The sequence below is a fragment of the Xenopus tropicalis genome, chromosome 6, assembly GCF_000004195.4.
Source record: "Xenopus tropicalis strain Nigerian chromosome 6, UCB_Xtro_10.0, whole genome shotgun sequence".
Taxonomy (NCBI): Eukaryota; Metazoa; Chordata; class Amphibia; order Anura; family Pipidae; genus Xenopus; species Xenopus tropicalis.
This window is the reverse complement of record NC_030682.2, coordinates 3,901,370-3,920,196: the sequence shown is the minus strand read 5'-3', so window position 1 is coordinate 3,920,196 and position 18,827 is coordinate 3,901,370. Positions and strand designations below refer to the sequence as shown.

The 18,827-nt window shown below is 45.5% G+C and overlaps 2 protein-coding genes across 2 annotated transcripts; one reads left to right on the top strand and one right to left on the bottom strand.

Moving 5' to 3' along the window:
• Positions 1 to 1,639: 1,639 nt before the first annotated feature.
• On the bottom strand, positions 1,640 to 4,563 carry LOC101732149 (gastrula zinc finger protein XlCGF57.1). Its single transcript, XM_012965799.3, has 2 exons — positions 4,427 to 4,563; positions 1,640 to 3,398 (listed from the first exon to the last, which is right to left on the bottom strand). The coding sequence occupies exons 1-2, from the start codon at positions 4,482 to 4,484 to the stop codon at positions 2,170 to 2,172; spliced, it is 1,287 nt and encodes a 428-aa protein (XP_012821253.1). The 5' UTR covers positions 4,485 to 4,563; the 3' UTR covers positions 1,640 to 2,169.
• Positions 4,564 to 12,368: 7,805 nt separating this feature from the next.
• Positions 12,369 to 14,816, top strand: LOC100487181 (E3 ubiquitin/ISG15 ligase TRIM25-like). Its single transcript, XM_004915623.4, has one exon. The coding sequence runs from the start codon at positions 12,711 to 12,713 to the stop codon at positions 14,307 to 14,309; it is 1,599 nt and encodes a 532-aa protein (XP_004915680.1). The 5' UTR covers positions 12,369 to 12,710; the 3' UTR covers positions 14,310 to 14,816.
• Positions 14,817 to 18,827: the final 4,011 nt, after the last annotated feature.

Genomic DNA, 18,827 nt, shown 5'->3' with positions numbered 1-18,827 from the left:
GACTAACAAACCCAGTCTGGTACTTACACACTGAGTGGGAATCGGGGGGCAAAGTGGAACAGTTGGGTGCGACCCCCCGGGTTTGTGTGCCCCCAGCAACCTGCCCCATGGATACACTTCTACCTGCATTTAGTAGCAATGTATTCAGCAGGGATGGGGGGGCAGGTATTAGTGATTATTTAATCAAATCCTGTTCCCATGGACTACATTACCCATAAGCCCTTATAAAATATAAAGTACTAGTAACCCCCATACACTGATATCAATCACGTTACATCCCAGTGAAACAGCTTCGACTGTCACATATATTTCTAGAAGTTGAATCAAGTTCAGTGTTTCTGGACTACGTTTCCCATGAGTCCTTGTGAAGCAAATCTGTGACCTGAATGTGTTGCAGAAGCCTAGAAATCTGATGGGAAACAAGAATTGTCAGCTCCTGTTCCCAGCGTATCAGTGGGGGTGGGGGAGAGAGGAATATTTATTACAAATAACAACCAAAATGCATCTCTTGGTGCCGGTATTTACTCCCTTTGTTGATGTAAATTTCCTGCCCCCAATATGTGTGCGGCTTAATGGGATCGGCCCATACGGCTCGGGCCCCAAGAGAGCGGCGCTTACACCCCACAAACTGCAATTTATTGTTTAAATGTAAAGTTTGCATTCATGTTCCGTAAAATAATAATATTTGATTTGCACTTAAATACAGAACCCATTTCCCCTTCTGCCCCCCTCCCAGTTTGAAGGGGACATATTGTGTGAAAGGTTCTGATGGGAGGGGGAGGAGGAGAAGGGAGGGGGAGGGAGAAGCAAACTGAGCAGACTGGTGCTGTGCCCTGAAGGAATTTTCTGAGAGAGGGAGTCTGGCACAGAGAAACATGTGACACAAAAGAAGACAAGAAATCCTGTGTTTCTTTTGATAGAGGACTCAGTGCAGTGTTTCAAAGTATTGGTATTGCTTTAGATTTATTTATACTAGATATACCATGACCTGGAGGAATGAAAATCTTCATAGTCATATTGGTATTGAACATATAAAACAAGGAATGTGTATTGTAATTTGGTTTGTCAGAACCTACTTCTCCATGTGTCTTGGCTTCCCATTAAGTTGAATAACTAATACCCTGCATATGGGGCCACTGAAGGTGGGATAACTCCGGAACGGTTACTGGGGCAAAAAGTCTCCTCTTGGCATCCAGTGGGTGCATCCAGAGGCCCTTTTACAGTGGGAGGCCCAGAGAGACCCAGTTTGTGGACTATAGGAACTGGAAGAATGGGCTGTTTGGGCAGATTGTTGGCGTGTGTTATACTGGTTGGGTTATATACTGAGTTGGGACAGGGATCCCATTCCCATTTGACCCATTCAATTCAGGTCAGCAAGACCAACCACCTAGGGGATCTAGATGGGCAGTGGCTTAAGGATCCAGTCCCCTATGGGGAAGGGCCCCATTATTTCTAATGTAGTCCCATCAGTGCCTGCCATAGGCATTATTGTTTCCCATTGATTTGAAGGCAAAGTAATTTTAGGCACAGAAAGTCATTATAAGCCTTGTCCCTTACAGCCCCGCAGTGTCCCAGACTCCTGATGTCACACAAGCATTATGGCTTAATCAGGGCAGTAGATAAAAACACATAATTCCACTTGCAATAAAAACTCAGGGTTTATTCTGTGGAGACACCATATTCACAGCCACACACAACATTTTGGGGAGGTTTGTAACCCAATCCCTTCCTCAGGTGGCACCTACAGGCTACTGAGTGGTAGGTACCAGGATTCCCCACTTGCGCCACGTTTGTATCTGTTGGTTACACAGGGCAGATCCCAGATTTCCCCCCTGACCCCTCATGCGCCAGTGGGAACCTTGGGAGATGTTGGTTCTACCAATTTGTGTGAAAGATGCCTCAGAGGGTACAAAGGGATTTGCAGGGCACCTTACAGGTGGGGTTACAAGGATATCCCCAGTTTGTGAGTAAATTCCCCCCTCCCTCATAACATAGGAAAGGTTAAAATAAAACATAAGCCCCACACAAACCCTTTTCAGAAAGTCTTCAGACTTCAGTGGATTTGTAGTTCTGGATCACGGTAACTCTCTTCTCTGTGAGTCTGAATGGGAACACTGAGATATCTCTCTGATTGTAGCTTTCCCCTCACTCTGAATGAGCAAGATACTCTCATCTAATGTGAGTCTGAAGATGGTGCCTCAGGGTACTGGAGTCCTTGTAACTCTTCCCACACTCGGCACACACAAAAGGTTTTTCTCCCGTGTGTTTCCGAACATGACTATTGAGGCTCGTCTGGTCCCTACAGCCTTTCCCACACTCAGGGCACACTAATGGTTTCTCCCCTGTGTGAACATAACAGTGCAGAGTGAGTGCAGCCTTTGTTTTGAAGTTCTTCCCACACTCAGTACAGACAAATGGCCTCTCCCCGGTGTGACTCAGTTGGTGATACTTGAGCTGGTGTTTCCATCCAAACTGTTCTCCACACTCACAGCAGCTGAATGGTTTCACTCCCGAATGACTCCGATAATGTATGTTCAGTTTACTTTTCTCCATGAATCGTTTCCCACACTCTGTGCACTCGTGTGGTTTCTCCCCAGTGTGAACCATTTGGTGCCTTTTCAGATTCTTCTTTGCTGCAAAGGATTTGCCACACTCCGTACAGGGGAAAGTCTTTCCTGTGTGTACGTTAATATGAATGTTCAGTTCACTTTTATCCCTGAAACATTTCCCACACTCAGTGCAGACAAATGGGTTCACTCCGGTGTGAATATGAAGGTGCAATTTGAGTTCATGGTTTTTCCTGAAGCCTTTCCCACACTCAGTGCAGACAAATGGTTTCTCTCCTGTGTGAATCCGTAGATGAGATTTCAGAGAGCTCGAATCCCTGAAGCCTTTCCCACACTCAGTGCAGACAAATGGTTTCTCTCCTGTGTGAATCCTTAGATGAACAATGAGTTTAGTCTTATCTCTGTAGCTTTTCCCACAATGAGGACAGACAGAAAGCTTCTCTCCTGTGTGAATCCTTAGATGGAGATTAAGTTTGTATTTATTCTTGAAACCTTTCCCACAATGAACACAGACAAATGGCTTCTCACCTGTGTGGCACAGAAAATGCGCTTCAAGCTTAGACTGCTGCCCGAAGCTTTCTCCACACTCTTTGCAGTCAAATGATATTCTGAAATCAGTATCTTGTAACCTTTGTGTTCTCAGAGCAGGAGATTTCCCATCAGCACCAAACTCTGGAGGCATCGGAGGCCAATCATTACTGGAGGTTTTGCAAAATTCTTTGTGAGTTTGGGTTTGGCTGAGGTTGGCCTGAATGTTTTCACTTCTGTCTTCTCTGATCTTCTTCATCTTGGAGATCTCTGAGGTTCTGCTTCTCTTTCTCAGACTAGTTCCTTTATAAAAAATGAACAAAATCATTATTCAGATTGTCATAAAATGTTTTTTGTTAAAGTTATTGGTACATCTAACCAAGTGGCGCCATGAAAAGGGCAAATTGAGACCAAGAGGTTGAGAACTGGAAGACCAGTTTTTGTCTCAGTCCTCTAGAAAGAGGAATGCCTATACTAGCATAGCTTTATGGTCTCTCCCCATACACCCTATGAACAAGCTCAGTGGTCTGTTCCTGCTGAATAGGAGGAGCATTCTCATGCTCACCTGGATTATATTATACTATGTAGTGGCCAATCCAAATTATTGGATTTAGCAGTGTAAGACCTTGTTGTTGGAATGATTTGGCTGGAAGGTGTATCAGCATATCCTTTATAGGAGAAATTGGTGGAGGGTAAATGTGTGACTTTTTGGCAGGATAGACAATACATGTAATACAGCAGCAAGTGGAACAATATCCCCAGTGAGCCCAACAGAGCTGTGGGACCTTCAGAAGCCCAACCCCCCACACTGGTGCTATATGGCCATTAGTGATGTACAGGGATATATTGCTCTTAATTAGGTATATGGTTCCATTGGTGTTCCTTCACATGACCCCATTTGCTTACTATTCATGGGGCAAGTAAAGTAGTAAGTGGGCAGAATAAGGGAACTGGGTACTGGGTGACTGGTCAGTGGCAGGTAAGTAAGGAACCTCTCATGCCCATAGTGCTAGCCAGGAAAATCCCCTTATCTAGTATCATTGCACAGAGAACACATTTTCCCTTCTGTATCCATCCCAGGAAAATATCCAATAATCCAATAAATAATGACAAAAATAAATAAGGAAAACAAAAGATTCTAATTTTAGATAAAAAAATGGAGGCTAAGAAATATAAAATCTGAAAAATTCTCAGCTATTTGTACCTTCACTTCTTCCTGACAGACTCCTGCCTGGCTCCCCATTAATGAATAAAGAATTTATCATTGGTCCTCCAGTCCTAACATTAGAACATAATAATTACAACTAATAAGGAGCCCATAGTATAGTTACCTGTGTCTGGATAAGAATTCCTTCCTGTCCGGATCTTTTTCTGTTCCCCCTGGAACATTCTCAGCAGAGACTCTCCCCAGAAATCTGCTCCTTGGGGATATTCCCCAACTCTTTATACTAATTCCTCCTTCAGTCCATTCCATGGGCACCAATGAAGATTCTAGGAAGATTCTGCCTCATTATATCAATGGCTCCTCCCATATAGCTCCCATTGGCAGGGGCTGTCTGTGCTATTTGCAAATGAGAGCTAGTATGGAGACGAGCTGCCCAGCAGGAAGTCAATCAACCCCACCCTGACTATTGTCCCACACATAAAGGGGAATCTGTAAAGGTAAACAAGGTTCCACCCATCCTGTAAGTTGGGGCAGGAGGCCTGAAACTGAATCTTATTTTTTCTGACAAAGCAGAGATGGAGAAAAATATTTGTAATATTTTTGAAAATGTTGGTTTAGTCCATCGATTTATGGCCATAGGACAATGGGGGTTTCAATTACCCCTGTACTCAGTGCAAACAATCAAGGTGACTGGTGCTGGGACTGTGATACAATCCTACAATTCAGTGACTGGCTGCCATTTTGAGATGTGGAACGATTCCCCCAATTTACCTTCTAAGACAAAGTGGAGAGAGAACCAGGGGGGTTTAGGAGACACCTGAAAGCAGCAGCGAGTCAGAGACACAGAGTTTGGCCCCTTAGGGGTCTCTCCATGGATCAACTAATAGACTTATTTTTTAACCCCAACTATGTTATATTGCAAACCCAGTGATTGATTTCTCCTTATCAGCTTTTTAATAACTTGTTTACCTTTTTGCAGTTTTTTTATATGTATGTAAGAAATTGCTCATCTTGGGTGCCATTATGTGTTATATAAATGTGTTTGTGTCTTTATACATATTTATGTGTCATACAATCTTACAGATTTGGCGAGCCAGGCAGGAGAGCAATGCATGGCATTTAATTCATATTTTTGTGTATAGTATTGTGTAGCTAACTAGTTGATTGCTTTGTGTTGTTTTAGTTCTTGTTTTGTTAAAAGAATGGATGTTTAAGTTAAAAAGATTGCCAAGGTCACATGCTCAGGGGAGATTGCTAAGTGTATGCAGGGATCCCCAGATCCATGGGCTGAGGCTCAGGCGTATGTGACCAGGGCAATCCAGGAAAAGTGCATGTCTAAATCAAAAGGGAAAAGTGCACTGGTGTTTGCTGCCTGCTGGATAGCAGAACTGTATAAAACTCTAGCGGTGCAGAAAGAGAATCTGGAGGAAAAGATTCTTTATTTGAATGATGTGATTGATTCTCTGAAATTTTCTGTTGAAAATGTGTTGCTATGGCCATTAGCACCAGCAACCAATAGCAGAAAACAAGAAGGAGAATGAGCAGCTCAAACAGAGGCTGAGGGAGGCAGAGGGCACCATTAAAGGTTTGGTTGCAACCTCCAGCAATGTAGGGGCTGATCATTCTGAATGTAAATCAGAGGTTAAAGGGTTAAAATGTCAGTTAGGAGCAAGAATTCCTGTTGTATCAGCTGTAACTGGGCAGAATAATACTAATAAGGGGAGAGATCTGTCTGCTAATGTTATAAAAGAAACCAGTAGGAAATGTGAAACTGCAAGTGAAGGTAATGTGGCTAGTATAGAATGTACCAGTCATGCCAGGCCTTCTAAAGTGATTACTAATTGTGCAGAGTACAGGGCTGATAAACTGAAACATAAAAGTACAGAAAAACAGGTTTCTAACCCCCTGCAATCTAGGCAACAGCATCACAATGACAGGGTGTGAGCGATACAGGCTTCTCCCCTGCAACACAGACTTGTAACAATTCAGTTACACACATACAGGAAAGAAAGTGTTTGGGTGCTGTGTGTGTTCCAGAGTTGGGCACATAGCCGGGTATTGTACCCTGAAACACTATTATTGGGATAATAATAACTGGTACAATGAGAGAGAGATTGGGAATTCCTCTAGGTGGGGATTGCAAAAGAAAAGTAGGAATGGGAATACATGGATCCCATATCAGCTTCTTACAACTCAGAGCAGCGCCGGATTTCAAATCCGGGTGCCCCAAGGCCACCCCCCCATTCGCGCCCCCCGCCCTCTCCATGCGCGCGCATGCGCAAACAAACCTCTCTCTCCCCGTACCACCCCTCCCCGCCGCCACGCAGGGCGCATGCGCACCCATTTAAACTCTGATACGGAGCAGTGGGGAGGAATCCCCATTGCTCCGTATGGGAGAAAATTTCACAATTTCATTGTGGCAGGGCTGCATGCCGCCCCTGCATTTTTGCCGCCCTAGGCCCGGGCCTTTGTGGCCTCTCCACAAATCCGGGCCTGACTCAGAGAGAAAGGCTGAGTGCAGAGAACTCCAACCCCCAAACTGCATGGGGGGCATTTAAACATGAGCTGGAAAGTATCAAATTAGAGCTTTCCCAAATGAAAGGGAGAAGGGCCAATGGGAATAGGGGGAAACACAATGGGAATATGCCCTGACTCTTTCCCTTCACCGAGTTTATGTTTTACAGGATAAACAAGATTTGAAGATTATGTGAAGGAGAATTCCGTGCCTGACCCTGTCCTGTGGGAAACATTATAGAGGCCCTTACTTATAGGTTTTGTTTTCCTTTTTACACAGAAGGAGAAGCCTCTAAATTGGGTTGGTACAGTCAGGTTATACAAAGTAAAAAAAAATGTATTTTAATAGTTAGAATGAGCTGCACTGTGAGGGAGTAAAATGGCTGCTGCTTTAGTTTAATAGGAGAGTAAAAAGCTCTGAGGCACAATCTGAATTTTATTTTTGATATGATTTGCCTGAGTCAGATTTTGTTTCTTTACCCTTTGCATTAGCAGCAACATGTTTGTGCCATTTGTACACAGACTGCGCGCTGCTTGGTTCCCTCCATATACGTTATGTGTGTCTGTAGCAAAGCAGCATTCAGTCTGGAGTTTATTTCTGTCTTTTGTTGTTTGTATGTGGAGTTTGATGTGAGTAAAGCTCTCAAGGTGGGGCGTTTTAAATCACTTCACTCTACTAGTCTGTATTATAGTTACCAGCCCAGTCTGTTCTATACATTTCTAGTGTAGGGAAGTGCTAATTTACACTTTCCCCAAACACACAACCCTGAGACTTTAAATCTGGAGCAACCAAAAACATGGCTGGTGACTGTACTGCAAAGGGACAGTTCCCAGTCACAGCCTGGCCCAATCAGCAGGGGGGATTGGCTTCTGACCTTGTGACCCTGCTGAAAGAGCTTTGGAGCCAAAAAGATATGAAAGTGAGGCAGATCTTATTCAGGAAGAGAGGAGAAGGAAAGCATGGACTCTGCACAGTATTACTGGGAGCTGCCTGAGGTTTCTCCATCTTTCCTGTGAGTGTTCCTGTGATCTATACAAGTAGGGAGCTAGGGTTCCACCTGTAAAACAATCTATTATATATAGGGAACCCCATAATCAGAGCATAGGGAGTTAACCCTTCCCATTCAGCCATTTAGTGAATGGGATTACTGCAGCAGGCCTGAGCTATTGTTAGGGTAGTAATCCCTGTAGGAGAGTTAGGACTTCAGCCCTGTAGTGAGTTACCAGCGTGTACACTGGATCTGGATGTGGGATTACCCATCAGCCTCCGTGACACCTGCAGTGAATCTCCATCAGGATCCCAAGAAGCCTTTCTCTACTCCAGCATCTCAAGCTCAGTGAGGATTAAAGCTGCCAGACTGCTTCCCTGCATCTGCCCCACAGGATCTATTCCCCTTTCACTGCCACCAGGAGTTGGTGAGGTTTTACAGTTACACACCCCGGGGTGCTACAATCTGGTGTTGCAACACATCACTCTGCTACCACTACCTTCATACAAGGAGTTAACCTGTGCACACTCAAGGTTCTTAAAGTGACAAGGGACATATTCTTACACAAAGGGGAATAGTGTCAAATATTATATGTGTTATGTTGAAACTGTTATTCACTGTTTTCATTTCATTGCATCTTGCATATATATTACAATTTATTTCATATCTATCAATTGTGTGGTTTATTTCCATTGCATTTGGTATATTAATCACTGCTGTTGCAGTTCCCAGGGAGTTGTTGCCCATTAATACATGGTTTAGCCCTGGGTGGAGGCACTTAAACTTTCCAAACCCCGCAAATCTCCCACTTAGCGGAGGCTTGGGATTTTTCCTGTTTGCGCCCCAGTGTGGCCCTGGATATCAGTGCCAAGAAAGGGTTACACTACTTACAGCAAAAGTTTTACTTTGTTTATGTTTAGGGTCTGTCTGTCCCAACAACAAACCCACTGGGCCTGACAATGATGCTCCTTACATCTATGTTGCTCTATTTCAGATGATCAGGCAGGAAACTGAGGGGAAATACTGAGACAAAGATGACAAACATCTCACTAGTGATTGTGCTCAGATAGTGCCGCACACGTTAGTGTATCTGTTTCATTCCCTGCAGTCAGTATTGGTTATGGTCACACCTATCCCTGAATTGAGGGGCTAATCCCAGCTATGCTGATTAATAAAATGTGAGATTCTTACCCTGCCCCCAGCAATAAAGTGTTTTCCCTGTGGGGTCTCTTTCATATGGGAACCGGGGTAAGCAAAATGTGTTGGGTGTTGCACACACCAAAGTGTAAAGGCCATGGGTTAGTGCAGGGGCCTGAGATGGGATCCAGCCCAGACATGGGGGGGCAGAATAAGGTGGGTAAGGGGGGGTACAGCGCACAGACAGTGCAGCAAAGTATAAAGGCCATGGGTTACTGCAGGGGCCTGAGATGGGATCCAGCCCAGACATGGGGGGGCAGAATAAGGTGGGTAAGGGGGGGTACAGCGCACAGACAGTGCAGCAAAGTGTAAAGGCCATGGGTTACTGCAGGGGCCTGAGATGGGATCCAGCCCAGACATGGGGGGGCAGAATAAGGTGGGTAAGGGGTGGGTACAGCGCAAAGACAGTGCAGCAAAGTGTAAAGGCCATGGGTTACTGCAGGGGCCTGAGATGGGATCCAGCCCAGACATGGGGGGCAGAATAAGGTGGGTAAGGGGGGGTACAGCGCACAGACAGTGCAGCAAAGTGTAAAGGCCATGGGTTACTGCAGGGGCCTGAGATGGGATCCAGCCCAGACATGGGGGGGCAGAATAAGGTGGGTAAGGGGGGGTACAGCGCACAGACAGTGCAGCAAAGTGTAAAGGCCATGGGTTACTGCAGGGGCCTGAGATGGGATCCAGCCCAGACATGGGGGGGCAGAATAAGGTGGGTAAGGGGGGGTACAGTGCACAGACAGTGCAGCAAAGTATAAAGGCCATGGGTTACTGCAGGGGCCTGAGATGGGATCCAGCCCAGACATGGGGGGGCAGAATAAGGTGGGTAAGGGGGGGTACAGCGCACAGACAGTGCAGCAAAGTATAAAGGCCATGGGTTACTGCAGGGGCCTGAGATGGGATCCAGCCCAGACATGGGGGGCAGAATAAGGTGGGTAAGGGGGGGTACAGCGCACAGACAGTGCAGCAAAGTGTAAAGGCCATGGGTTACTGCAGGGACCTGAGATGGGATCCAGCCCAGACATGGGGGGGCAGAATAAGGGGGGGTACAGCGCACAGACAGTGCAGCAAAGTGTAAAGGCCATGGGTTACTGCAGGGGCCTGAGATGGGATCCAGCCCAGACATGGGGGGGCAGAATAAGGTGGGTAAGGGGGGGTACAGCGCACAGACAATGCAGCAAAGTGAGCTGGAAACAAAGCCTCTAAAAGTGTGTGGGATTTTCTAACTGGCAGAAGGGTTACAATTATGAGTAGAAACTGTGAGTGTTTTTATAATTAGGTTAATTATTACCTCACAGTACCCCAAAACTTAAGCATGTGTGAGTGTTATATAATTTGGGTCTCTCCTTTCACTTTCAGCACAAATACATATTATACATTAATGGGGGTCCCTGAATTTTATACCTTTTTGTATTTAGGGGGCTCTTTCCTTGTAAAGTCCTTCGCCCTCTAGGTGGGGATTTGTAAGAAATTGCTCATCTTGGGGGCCATTATTTGTGTTATATACATATGTGTTTGTGTCTCTATACATATTTATGTGTTACACACTGAGTATGGGGGAGTTCTACTGATTACTATAAACCAGTTGCCCAAGTCACCCCGAAGCCAAATCCCCATATCAAAGGGTATTTCTGGGGATGGGGTGGGACAGTGCGGCTGCTACAGGAGCCATAAACACTCATTACTGTATGGGAGAAGCCTTCTCATTAGTTACTGAACAAAGGCGGGTGTGGCTCTTATCAGCCCCATCTGATCAGTTGGTATGTGGGGGGCAGGGGCTGAAAGGTGTATAAATGTGGGCTGGGCAGTAGTCAGGGGGGAGGAGCATGTGGGAGGAGCATCAGAAGTGACCGGGGGGGGATGTGGGGGCTACAGGCCAGAGGGAGCCATGATCAGCTGGTTAGAGAAAAGGAACCAGACCCCCATGTTCTGTGTTTGTCGGTAGCTATAATGATGTAGGCTTTATTATTAATCTGTAACTGTAAATAATGTAAATATAGTATTTTGATTGAAATAATCCTTTAATAGTAACAATCAACTGATTTGCTATTCAATATATTCATTTATATATACACTTATTGGTGTGGGTTATTTGTCTGCTTTTCAATAGAACGTAACCCTAGTAAGAGGGGTGATTAATATAATTTTATTATAATATATATATATATAGTCTAACACACTGTCTGGGTTTCACATGAGGGGTGGGCGTGTCCTAACGGTCCCTGCCAGAAGCCCAGTAGGAGGGGGAGAGCCAATCACAGCCCTGCACTCACACAAGCACAGACAGGCTCATGGGAAAACACAAAGCAGATAATCCTGCAAAGTATGTTTAATCACATGACATGTTTGGGGTACTGGGCCGTTAATCATATAGGTGTCAGAACAGAACAGTGGGGGGGGCTAACTTGTACCAACCTCTGCAATTTGTATATTTCATTTACCTGTTGGAGCTGCTGGGGAAAAGCCAAAGGCAGAGGCTTCCGTGCCTCTGATTAGTCAGGGTGAATGTCAATCACTTTTTGAACCAATAGCTTCTTGCTCTCAGCTGGCCAATCCCGGAGCGAGCACAGGGAAAGGGAGGGGACTGGGCGGAGCAGACAAGAGGCAGGTTGAGCGGAGGGAAAGCAGTTGAAGGTACAAGTATGTGGCAGTGAGTGAGCTGTGTGTGTTTGTGTGGCAGTTGGAGCAGGGAGGGGGGAGCGTTTGTGTGCCCAGCCTGATGCCCCCCCTTCCCTCATTCCTGCCCATTTTGTTATTATTATGTGGGGTTTGGCATTTGCTTTGTTGCCCCCCACTTCTGCCAGGGACCCCTTATGGCCCCAAAGCATAAAATTATCTGTGGGACTGTCAGCCAAAGGCTTTAACCTGAGAGTGACGTGTGGCCCCAGAGTTCCTGGCAGTGTTTGGCAGTAATTTACCCGAAATTACCTGTGAGATCAAAACATTCCTGATGAAGGGAAAAGAGGGTTCATAGAAAGACAGGGGGGAAAGGCACAAGTGCAGCAAAGGGAAAGAACAAGCCGGTTATATCAGTATATGGGATGTACCGGGGGGGGGGGGGGCAGCCCCCATTGTATTAACTGTATATAATGCACTTGTTGCACCAGAACCTTCCCTGTATAATGTATTTGGAGTTACCTTTTTATTTTATACTATTTTGGGTACAGGATCTGCTTCTTTCATTGTATTATATGGGGGGGTAGCATTGCCCATCTGCAAATCGCTGTGGCGACTAATCTCCCCGCCTGTCACAGGCCTGAAGGTCCTCACCAATAATCCCCTTATCACATGCCCCATATTCACTATTCATTATGTGCTACTGAGTAACAGTAAGTGGCTTTCCTGCCCGTGTAACCCTGCGATACACATGGTTCCTCAAAGGGGAGGAGATTTCAAGCTGAAAGTACAGAAGCAACTGGTGGTCTCAGAAATCAGTTATTGGTCAGAATGAGTCAGCTGAGCTGACGAGTGGAGGGAGGGGTCCGTATCTAAAGAATGTGCTCTGAGTCTGTCCTGTGTGTCTCCCACCTTAGCCTCTTGTCTGAGATATCATGTGACTCCCCAAAGCCTTCCATAATGGGGCCGGGGTCCCCCAATATCCCACCAGGGGGAAATAAATAAGGAACAGCACCTACAGCACCGCGTGATCCCAGGAACTGAGAGGGTTAACTCACAGGAGTCCAAAGTGCTGTTTGTCTCTGGGGAAAGAGAACTTTGTATTTCGTTTCTTGTTCAGTCCCCGTTCTGCTCTCAGCGATGGCGGCTGCTGATCTGAGAGACGAGCTGAGCTGCTCCATCTGCCTGAGCATTTATACTGATCCGGTAATGCTGCCCTGTGGCCATAACTTCTGCCGGGGCTGCGTTGGCAGTGTGATGGATGCCCAGGAGGGATTGGGGGCTTATTTCTGCCCTGAATGCAGAGCCGCATATCAGGAGCGCCCCGCCCTGCCCAGGAACAGAACTCTGGGGAACATAGCAGCGCGGTTCTGTCCGACTGAGCCGGAGCCGGGGGAGACTGGGATTCCCTGCACCTACTGTGACTCCCCTGTACCTGCTGTTAAATCCTGTCTGCACTGTGAGGCTTCTCTGTGTGATACCCACCTGCGGGGGCACAGCCAGTCGGCAGAACATGTACTCACTGAGCCCACCGCTTCCTTTATTGGGAGAAAATGTTCTGTACATCACAAGGTTCTGGAGTATCACTGCTGTGAGGATTCTGCCTGTATCTGTGTGTATTGCTGGGTGGATGAGAAGCACCGGGGCCACAGGGTGGAGCTGCTGAGTGAGGCCTCTGAGAAGAAGAAAGAGAAACTGAGTAAAGTTCTGGAGAAACTGAGCCCAGAGAGAGAGGAGACTGAGAGAGGAGCCCAGAGGCTGCAGGAGCGCAGGAGAGAAGGGGCAGAAGTGGCAGCCGGTGAGACAGAGAGAGTCACTGCCCTGTTTAGGGGCATCAGGGAAGAGCTGGAAGCCCTAGAGAAGCGACTCCTGAGTGACATCTCCAGGCAGAAAGAGGAGCTCTCACTCACACTCACTGAGCTGATCCAACAGCTGGAAATAAAGAAGGACGAGCTGTCCAGGAAGATCCGGCACATTGAGGAGCTGTGCAACATGGCAGATCCACTCACTGTCCTACAGGAACAATGGGAATCCCATGGGGCTGCCTTTTGTGGGGCTGAGGTGGCAGATACTGAGGGCAGAGAGAGAGGGGGTATAAAGGTCCCGGCTGTAGGGGATCTGGATGTGGGTCGGATCTCAGAGACATTACTCACAGGCTTAGCTGGGATTCTGACTGGGGTAAAGGGAAGGATCTATGGGCAGGAGGCTACAGACCTGGTACTGGATATAAACACGGCTCATAATCGTGTATCTGTATCAGGGGACAGGAAATCTGCTTCCTACTCACCAACAAACCAACATTACCCACAATCCCCAGAGAGATTTATATATTATGCTCAGGCTTTAAGCAGCAGGAGTTTCCCCTCAGGGCGACATTACTGGGAAGTGGAGGTCAGTGAATCAGGGAACTGGGGGATAGGGGCGGCCTATCCCAGTATAGAGAGGGGAGGGTGGCAGTCTGGTATTGGGTTTAATAACAAGTCCTGGGGTTTGTACAGAGGGAATATTAATTACAGATATTCAGTGAGACATGACAGTAAATGGACACATTTGCCCCACACCCCTTCCTGCAGGAGAATCAGGATCTGGTTGGACTATGAGGCCGGACGCCTGTCCTTTTATGAGCTGAGTGAGCCAATCAGGCACTTACACACCTTCACTGCCTCCTTCACTGAGCCCCTTCATGCTGCATTCAGGGTATGGGGGGATGTAGGTGCCTGGATGAGAATCATTCGCTAGTAGGATACAGTAGAACAGTTTCTATAGGACAGAATAAGGTGCAGTCAGTAAAGCCCAGCTAATGGCACCCCCTCAGCTCCCTGGCTACCCTATTTTATATCAGTGCTTACCAAATTGTTACATGTATTAGAATTATGTCACTCAAACTGCCTCTCCTCAGTGCAGTGAAGGGGCCCCATTCCCCAAGCACAGATAGAAGCTACATTGGGAGATGGAGGGCCCCTACCCTGTGGGTAGATCAGTGGGAAGCTCTCTGGGATAGCGCTAGGAACAGTGTTATCTGTGTGAGACAGAATGGGCGTAAATACAACACAATACTTTATTGGTATTATACCCCAGGGAAGCTTAGTGAATTATCCCTAGTGATGAGCGAATGTGTCTCGTTTCAGTTTGCCAAAAAATTTGCAAAACCAGGTGAAAAATTTTGCTCAACAATAATTGCACCCAGATACAACCACTATGTGCTGTAGAGAATGTGGACAAGAGTCCACAAGGGATAGTGCTAATTGAACAGAGGTTCAATTGTCCCCACTGCTCCCAGTGCTGTTTAGCCTTCCTGGCTGCTTCAGGCATTGCATTTCCAATTGGTTGGTATGGGGAGCAGTGACGGGAAGGCTATTCCCCACCAGAGAGCAATAGAAGCCAAACATCTCATATGGGAGAAGATAGGAATGATTATAAAAAGCTCTCCCCAATGTTCCTGTGTCTCATCTTATTGTTCCCCTGAGCTAATTCTATATGAAGTATAGAGACAACTGCCCCACAAAATTTGCCTTTAAATATCATAATACATACATGAAGTATCAGAAAAATGTCCCAGCAGGAAAACAATCCGCCCCACCCTGATTATTGTCCCACAGATAAACACAGATCCCCGGGGGGCTGAATGGGGAATATACAGATGGGCTGAAACTGTTATTTGAATATCCTAGGGCTACTACTATTGGTCTAAGGGGTTTCCTTATCCTTTGGAACTCGTAAATGATATAATGAAGTTCCGATATAATCTGTAACGAATGACGACTTCATTTGAAGTTCTTTGTATCACATGTAATTCACTGGTTTGTGTTGCTGACAAGGCTTTGTCTTTTATTAATTAATAACCAAGCATCTTTTATGCTGAAGACCCTGTCTTTTGATAACAACATTGATTATGTGTATTTCTGACTTTTTGCCTTCTGCTTCCAAAAGAGACTGGTTGGTGACTACAGAAAACTAGAAATCTTCACCAGAATAATGACCCATATTCCCTGAATACATTTGCCCCTATGTTTCTCTATGCATTCCTCTTGCAGTATTTGTATATATTGTTCATGAACTCATAAAACAAAATGTGTAATGGTATTTGGTTTGTCCAATTACACCTTTAATGCATTTGTGCTGCTCTCAGAAAGAACCTCAGTCAAAACCCTCTTCTTCATTTGTCTTGGATTCCCATTCACTTAGTCGAGATGAGGGATAGCTCAGGAATGTTGAGATGTGGGATAGCTCAGGAACGTTGAGATGTGGAATAGCTCAGGAACGTTGAGATGTGGGATAACTCAGGAACATTGAGATGTGGGATAGCTCAGGAACATTAGATGTGGGATAGCTCAGGAACATTGAGATGTGGGATAGCTCAGGAACGTTGAGATGAGGGATAGCTCAGGAATGTTGAGATGTGGGATAGCTCAGGAATGTTGAGATGTGGGATAGCTCAGGAACGTTGAGATGTGGGATAACTCAGGAACTTTGAGATGTGGGATAGCTCAGGAATGTTGAGATGTGGGATAGCTCAGGAACTTTGAGATGTGGGATAGCTCAGGAATGTTGAGATGTGGGATAGCTCAGGAACGTTGAGATGTGGGATAGCTCAGGAACGTTGAGATGTGGAATAGCTCAGGAACGTTAGATGTGGGATAGCTCAGGAACGTTGAGCTGTGGAATAGCTCAGGAATGTTAGATGTGGGATAGCTCAGGAACATTGAGATGTGGGATAGCTCAGGAACGTTAGATGTGGGATAGCTCAGGAACGTTGAGATGTGGGATAGCTCAGAAATGTGAGATGTGGGATAGCTCAGGAACATTGAGATGTGGGATAGCTCAGGAACGTTGAGATGTGGGATAGCTCAGAAATGTGAGATGTGGGATAGCTCAGGAACGTTGAGATGTGGGATAGCTCAGGAACATTGAGATGTGGGATAGCTCAGGAATGTTGAGATGTGGGATAACTCAGGAACATTGAGATGTGGGATAGCTCAGGAATGTTGAGATGTGGGATAGCTCAGGAACGTTGAGCTGTGGAATAGCTCAGGAACGTTAGATGTGGGATAGCTCAGGAATGTTGAGATGTGGGATAGCTCAGGAATGTTGAGATGTGGGATAGCTCAGGAACGTTGAGCTGTGAAATAGCTCAGGAACGTTAGATGTGGGATAGCTCAGGAATGTTGAGATGTGGGATAGCTCAAGAACGTTGAGATGTGGGATAGCTCAGGAACGTTGAGATGTGGGATAGCTCAGGAACGTTGAGATGTGGGATAACTCAGGAACTTTGAGATGTGGGATAGCTCAGGAATGTTGAGATGTGGGATAGCTCAGGAACTTTGAGATGTGGGATAGCTCAGGAATGTTGAGATGTGGGATAGCTCAGGAACATTGAGATGTGGGATAACTCAGGAACATTGAGATGTGGGATAACTCAGGAACATTGAGATGTGGGATAGCTCAGGAACGTTGAGATGTGGGATAGCTCAGGAACATTGAGATGTGGGATAGCTCAGGAACGTTGAGATGTGGGATAGCTCAGGAACGTTGAGATGTGGGATAACTCAGGAACATTGAGATGTGGGATAGTTTAGAAATGTTGAGATGTGGGATAGCTCAGGAACGTTGAGATGTGGGATAACTCAGGAACATTGAGATGTGGGATAGCTTAGAAATGTTGAGATGTGGGATAGCTCAGGAATTTGGAGATGTGGTGTTAAATATTGGGTATTGCAAAATAAGTCATATCACAGAGCTGAATGGGTTAACATGGTGAAATGTGCACACTGACTCGACAATTCACACTATCCCTCACATATACCATTGTTCCTTAAGTCTGGAATGTGATTGATTGGAAACATATGGTCTTAGGGGTAATACAGTGGGGAGGGGATTTCCAACAGGATATATACCAGTAACAAAAGGCTGGTCTCACACTTACCCTTACACACTCACACAAGCTCTCACTTACACACATTCACTCTCACACACACACATACATACATTTTTACTACTTTATATGAATACATACATACTTTGTATTGTATTGGGAAGCTGTCAGTATTGTTTGTGACTGGCTTAATCATTGGTAATTTGTATGTAACTTCTGTAACTCTTTTCCACACATTAAATATACTTTAAATATCACCTTGGTGAGTGGTGTTTGTTGACCATAGTACTTACACAGATATATTAGAGAAATAATAGTTATAACAGATGGCGAGTCCAACCAAAATATAGGCCTGGGCACTACACATATACACTCTCTGTCAGCTTCAAAGGGGGACAGAAGGGTGTAGCTGAACTGAAGCTCCCAGATGTCTATATGAGTAAAAGAACCTAGAAGTCACTTGTGTAAGTATTAATAGCGGGCACAGGAGGAATATTCTGCTTTCCGGTGAGTATGGATTTTCTTGGTAATTTGGCTAGGAAAAGCAAATTTGAGTTTAAAATCCCTCATAGAATTATGTCTGATGCAGAGATATGGGCAGATATGTACAGTCAGTGTGTGGGGGCAAATGTAAAGTTAGAAGAAGGAATGTCATTTTCTAAGATGAAGCACAAGATTAACAATGTTATGTTAATGGTGAAAACATTTAATATGTTGATGTGCTCAGGTAGGAAGGGAAATGATGTAGGAAAGACTAATTCTCATTCTGGAAAAAGTGGAATGTGACAGTTAGTACTGACTGTCTGGCTAAGGGGATTGCTCAGCATGAACTGAGATTGGCAGAAGTAGAATCAGTTTTGCAAAGGAATAACCCGGTTTTGGCTATTAGAAAGGAACAGAGATCTACGTTTATTCCGGATCTCAGTGACCCAACTTTAGATTATGACAGGGCAAAACTGCAGTTAAAAGTTAATAAACAGCTTTTAAAAATTGTGAAAAATATTTCACATTTTAATGCAAATAATAATGTTTTAATGAACTGGGATCTGTTCGAGTCTCATATAGAGAGATATGATTTTAGTGAAGAACAGAAGAATAAAGTGTTCAAACTGTGGGTGCCAGCACGTATTTACCAGAGGTTATCAATAGAGATGTAGCGAACTGTTCGCCAGAGAATTAATTAGCACGAAAATTGGGTGTTCGCAAGTTTGTGAACTTTTAGTGATGTTCGCAATTTTGGGTTCGCCTTAGCTGGAGCCAAATTTTGACCTCTCACCCCAGAGCCAGCAGATACATGGCAGCCAATCAGGCAGCTCTCCCTCCTGGACCACCCCCGGACCACTCCCTTCCATATATAAACCGAAGCCCAGCAGCCATTTTAGATT

What these genes read in the sequence shown, in the direction of transcription:
- LOC100487181 (XM_004915623.4), top strand. Translation starts at nt 12,711, where the DNA reads ATGGCGGCTGCTGATCTGAGAGACGAGCTGAGCTGCTCCATCTGCCTG.
- LOC101732149 (XM_012965799.3), bottom strand. Translation starts at nt 4,484, where the DNA reads ATGTTCCAGGGGGAACAGAAAAAGATCCGGACAGGAAGGAATTCTTAT. An exon ending in GAATTCTTATCCAGACACAG is followed by an intron (nt 3,399 to 4,426) that starts GTAACTATACTA and finishes TTTTTTATAAAG; the next exon opens with GAACTAGTCTGAGAAAGAGA.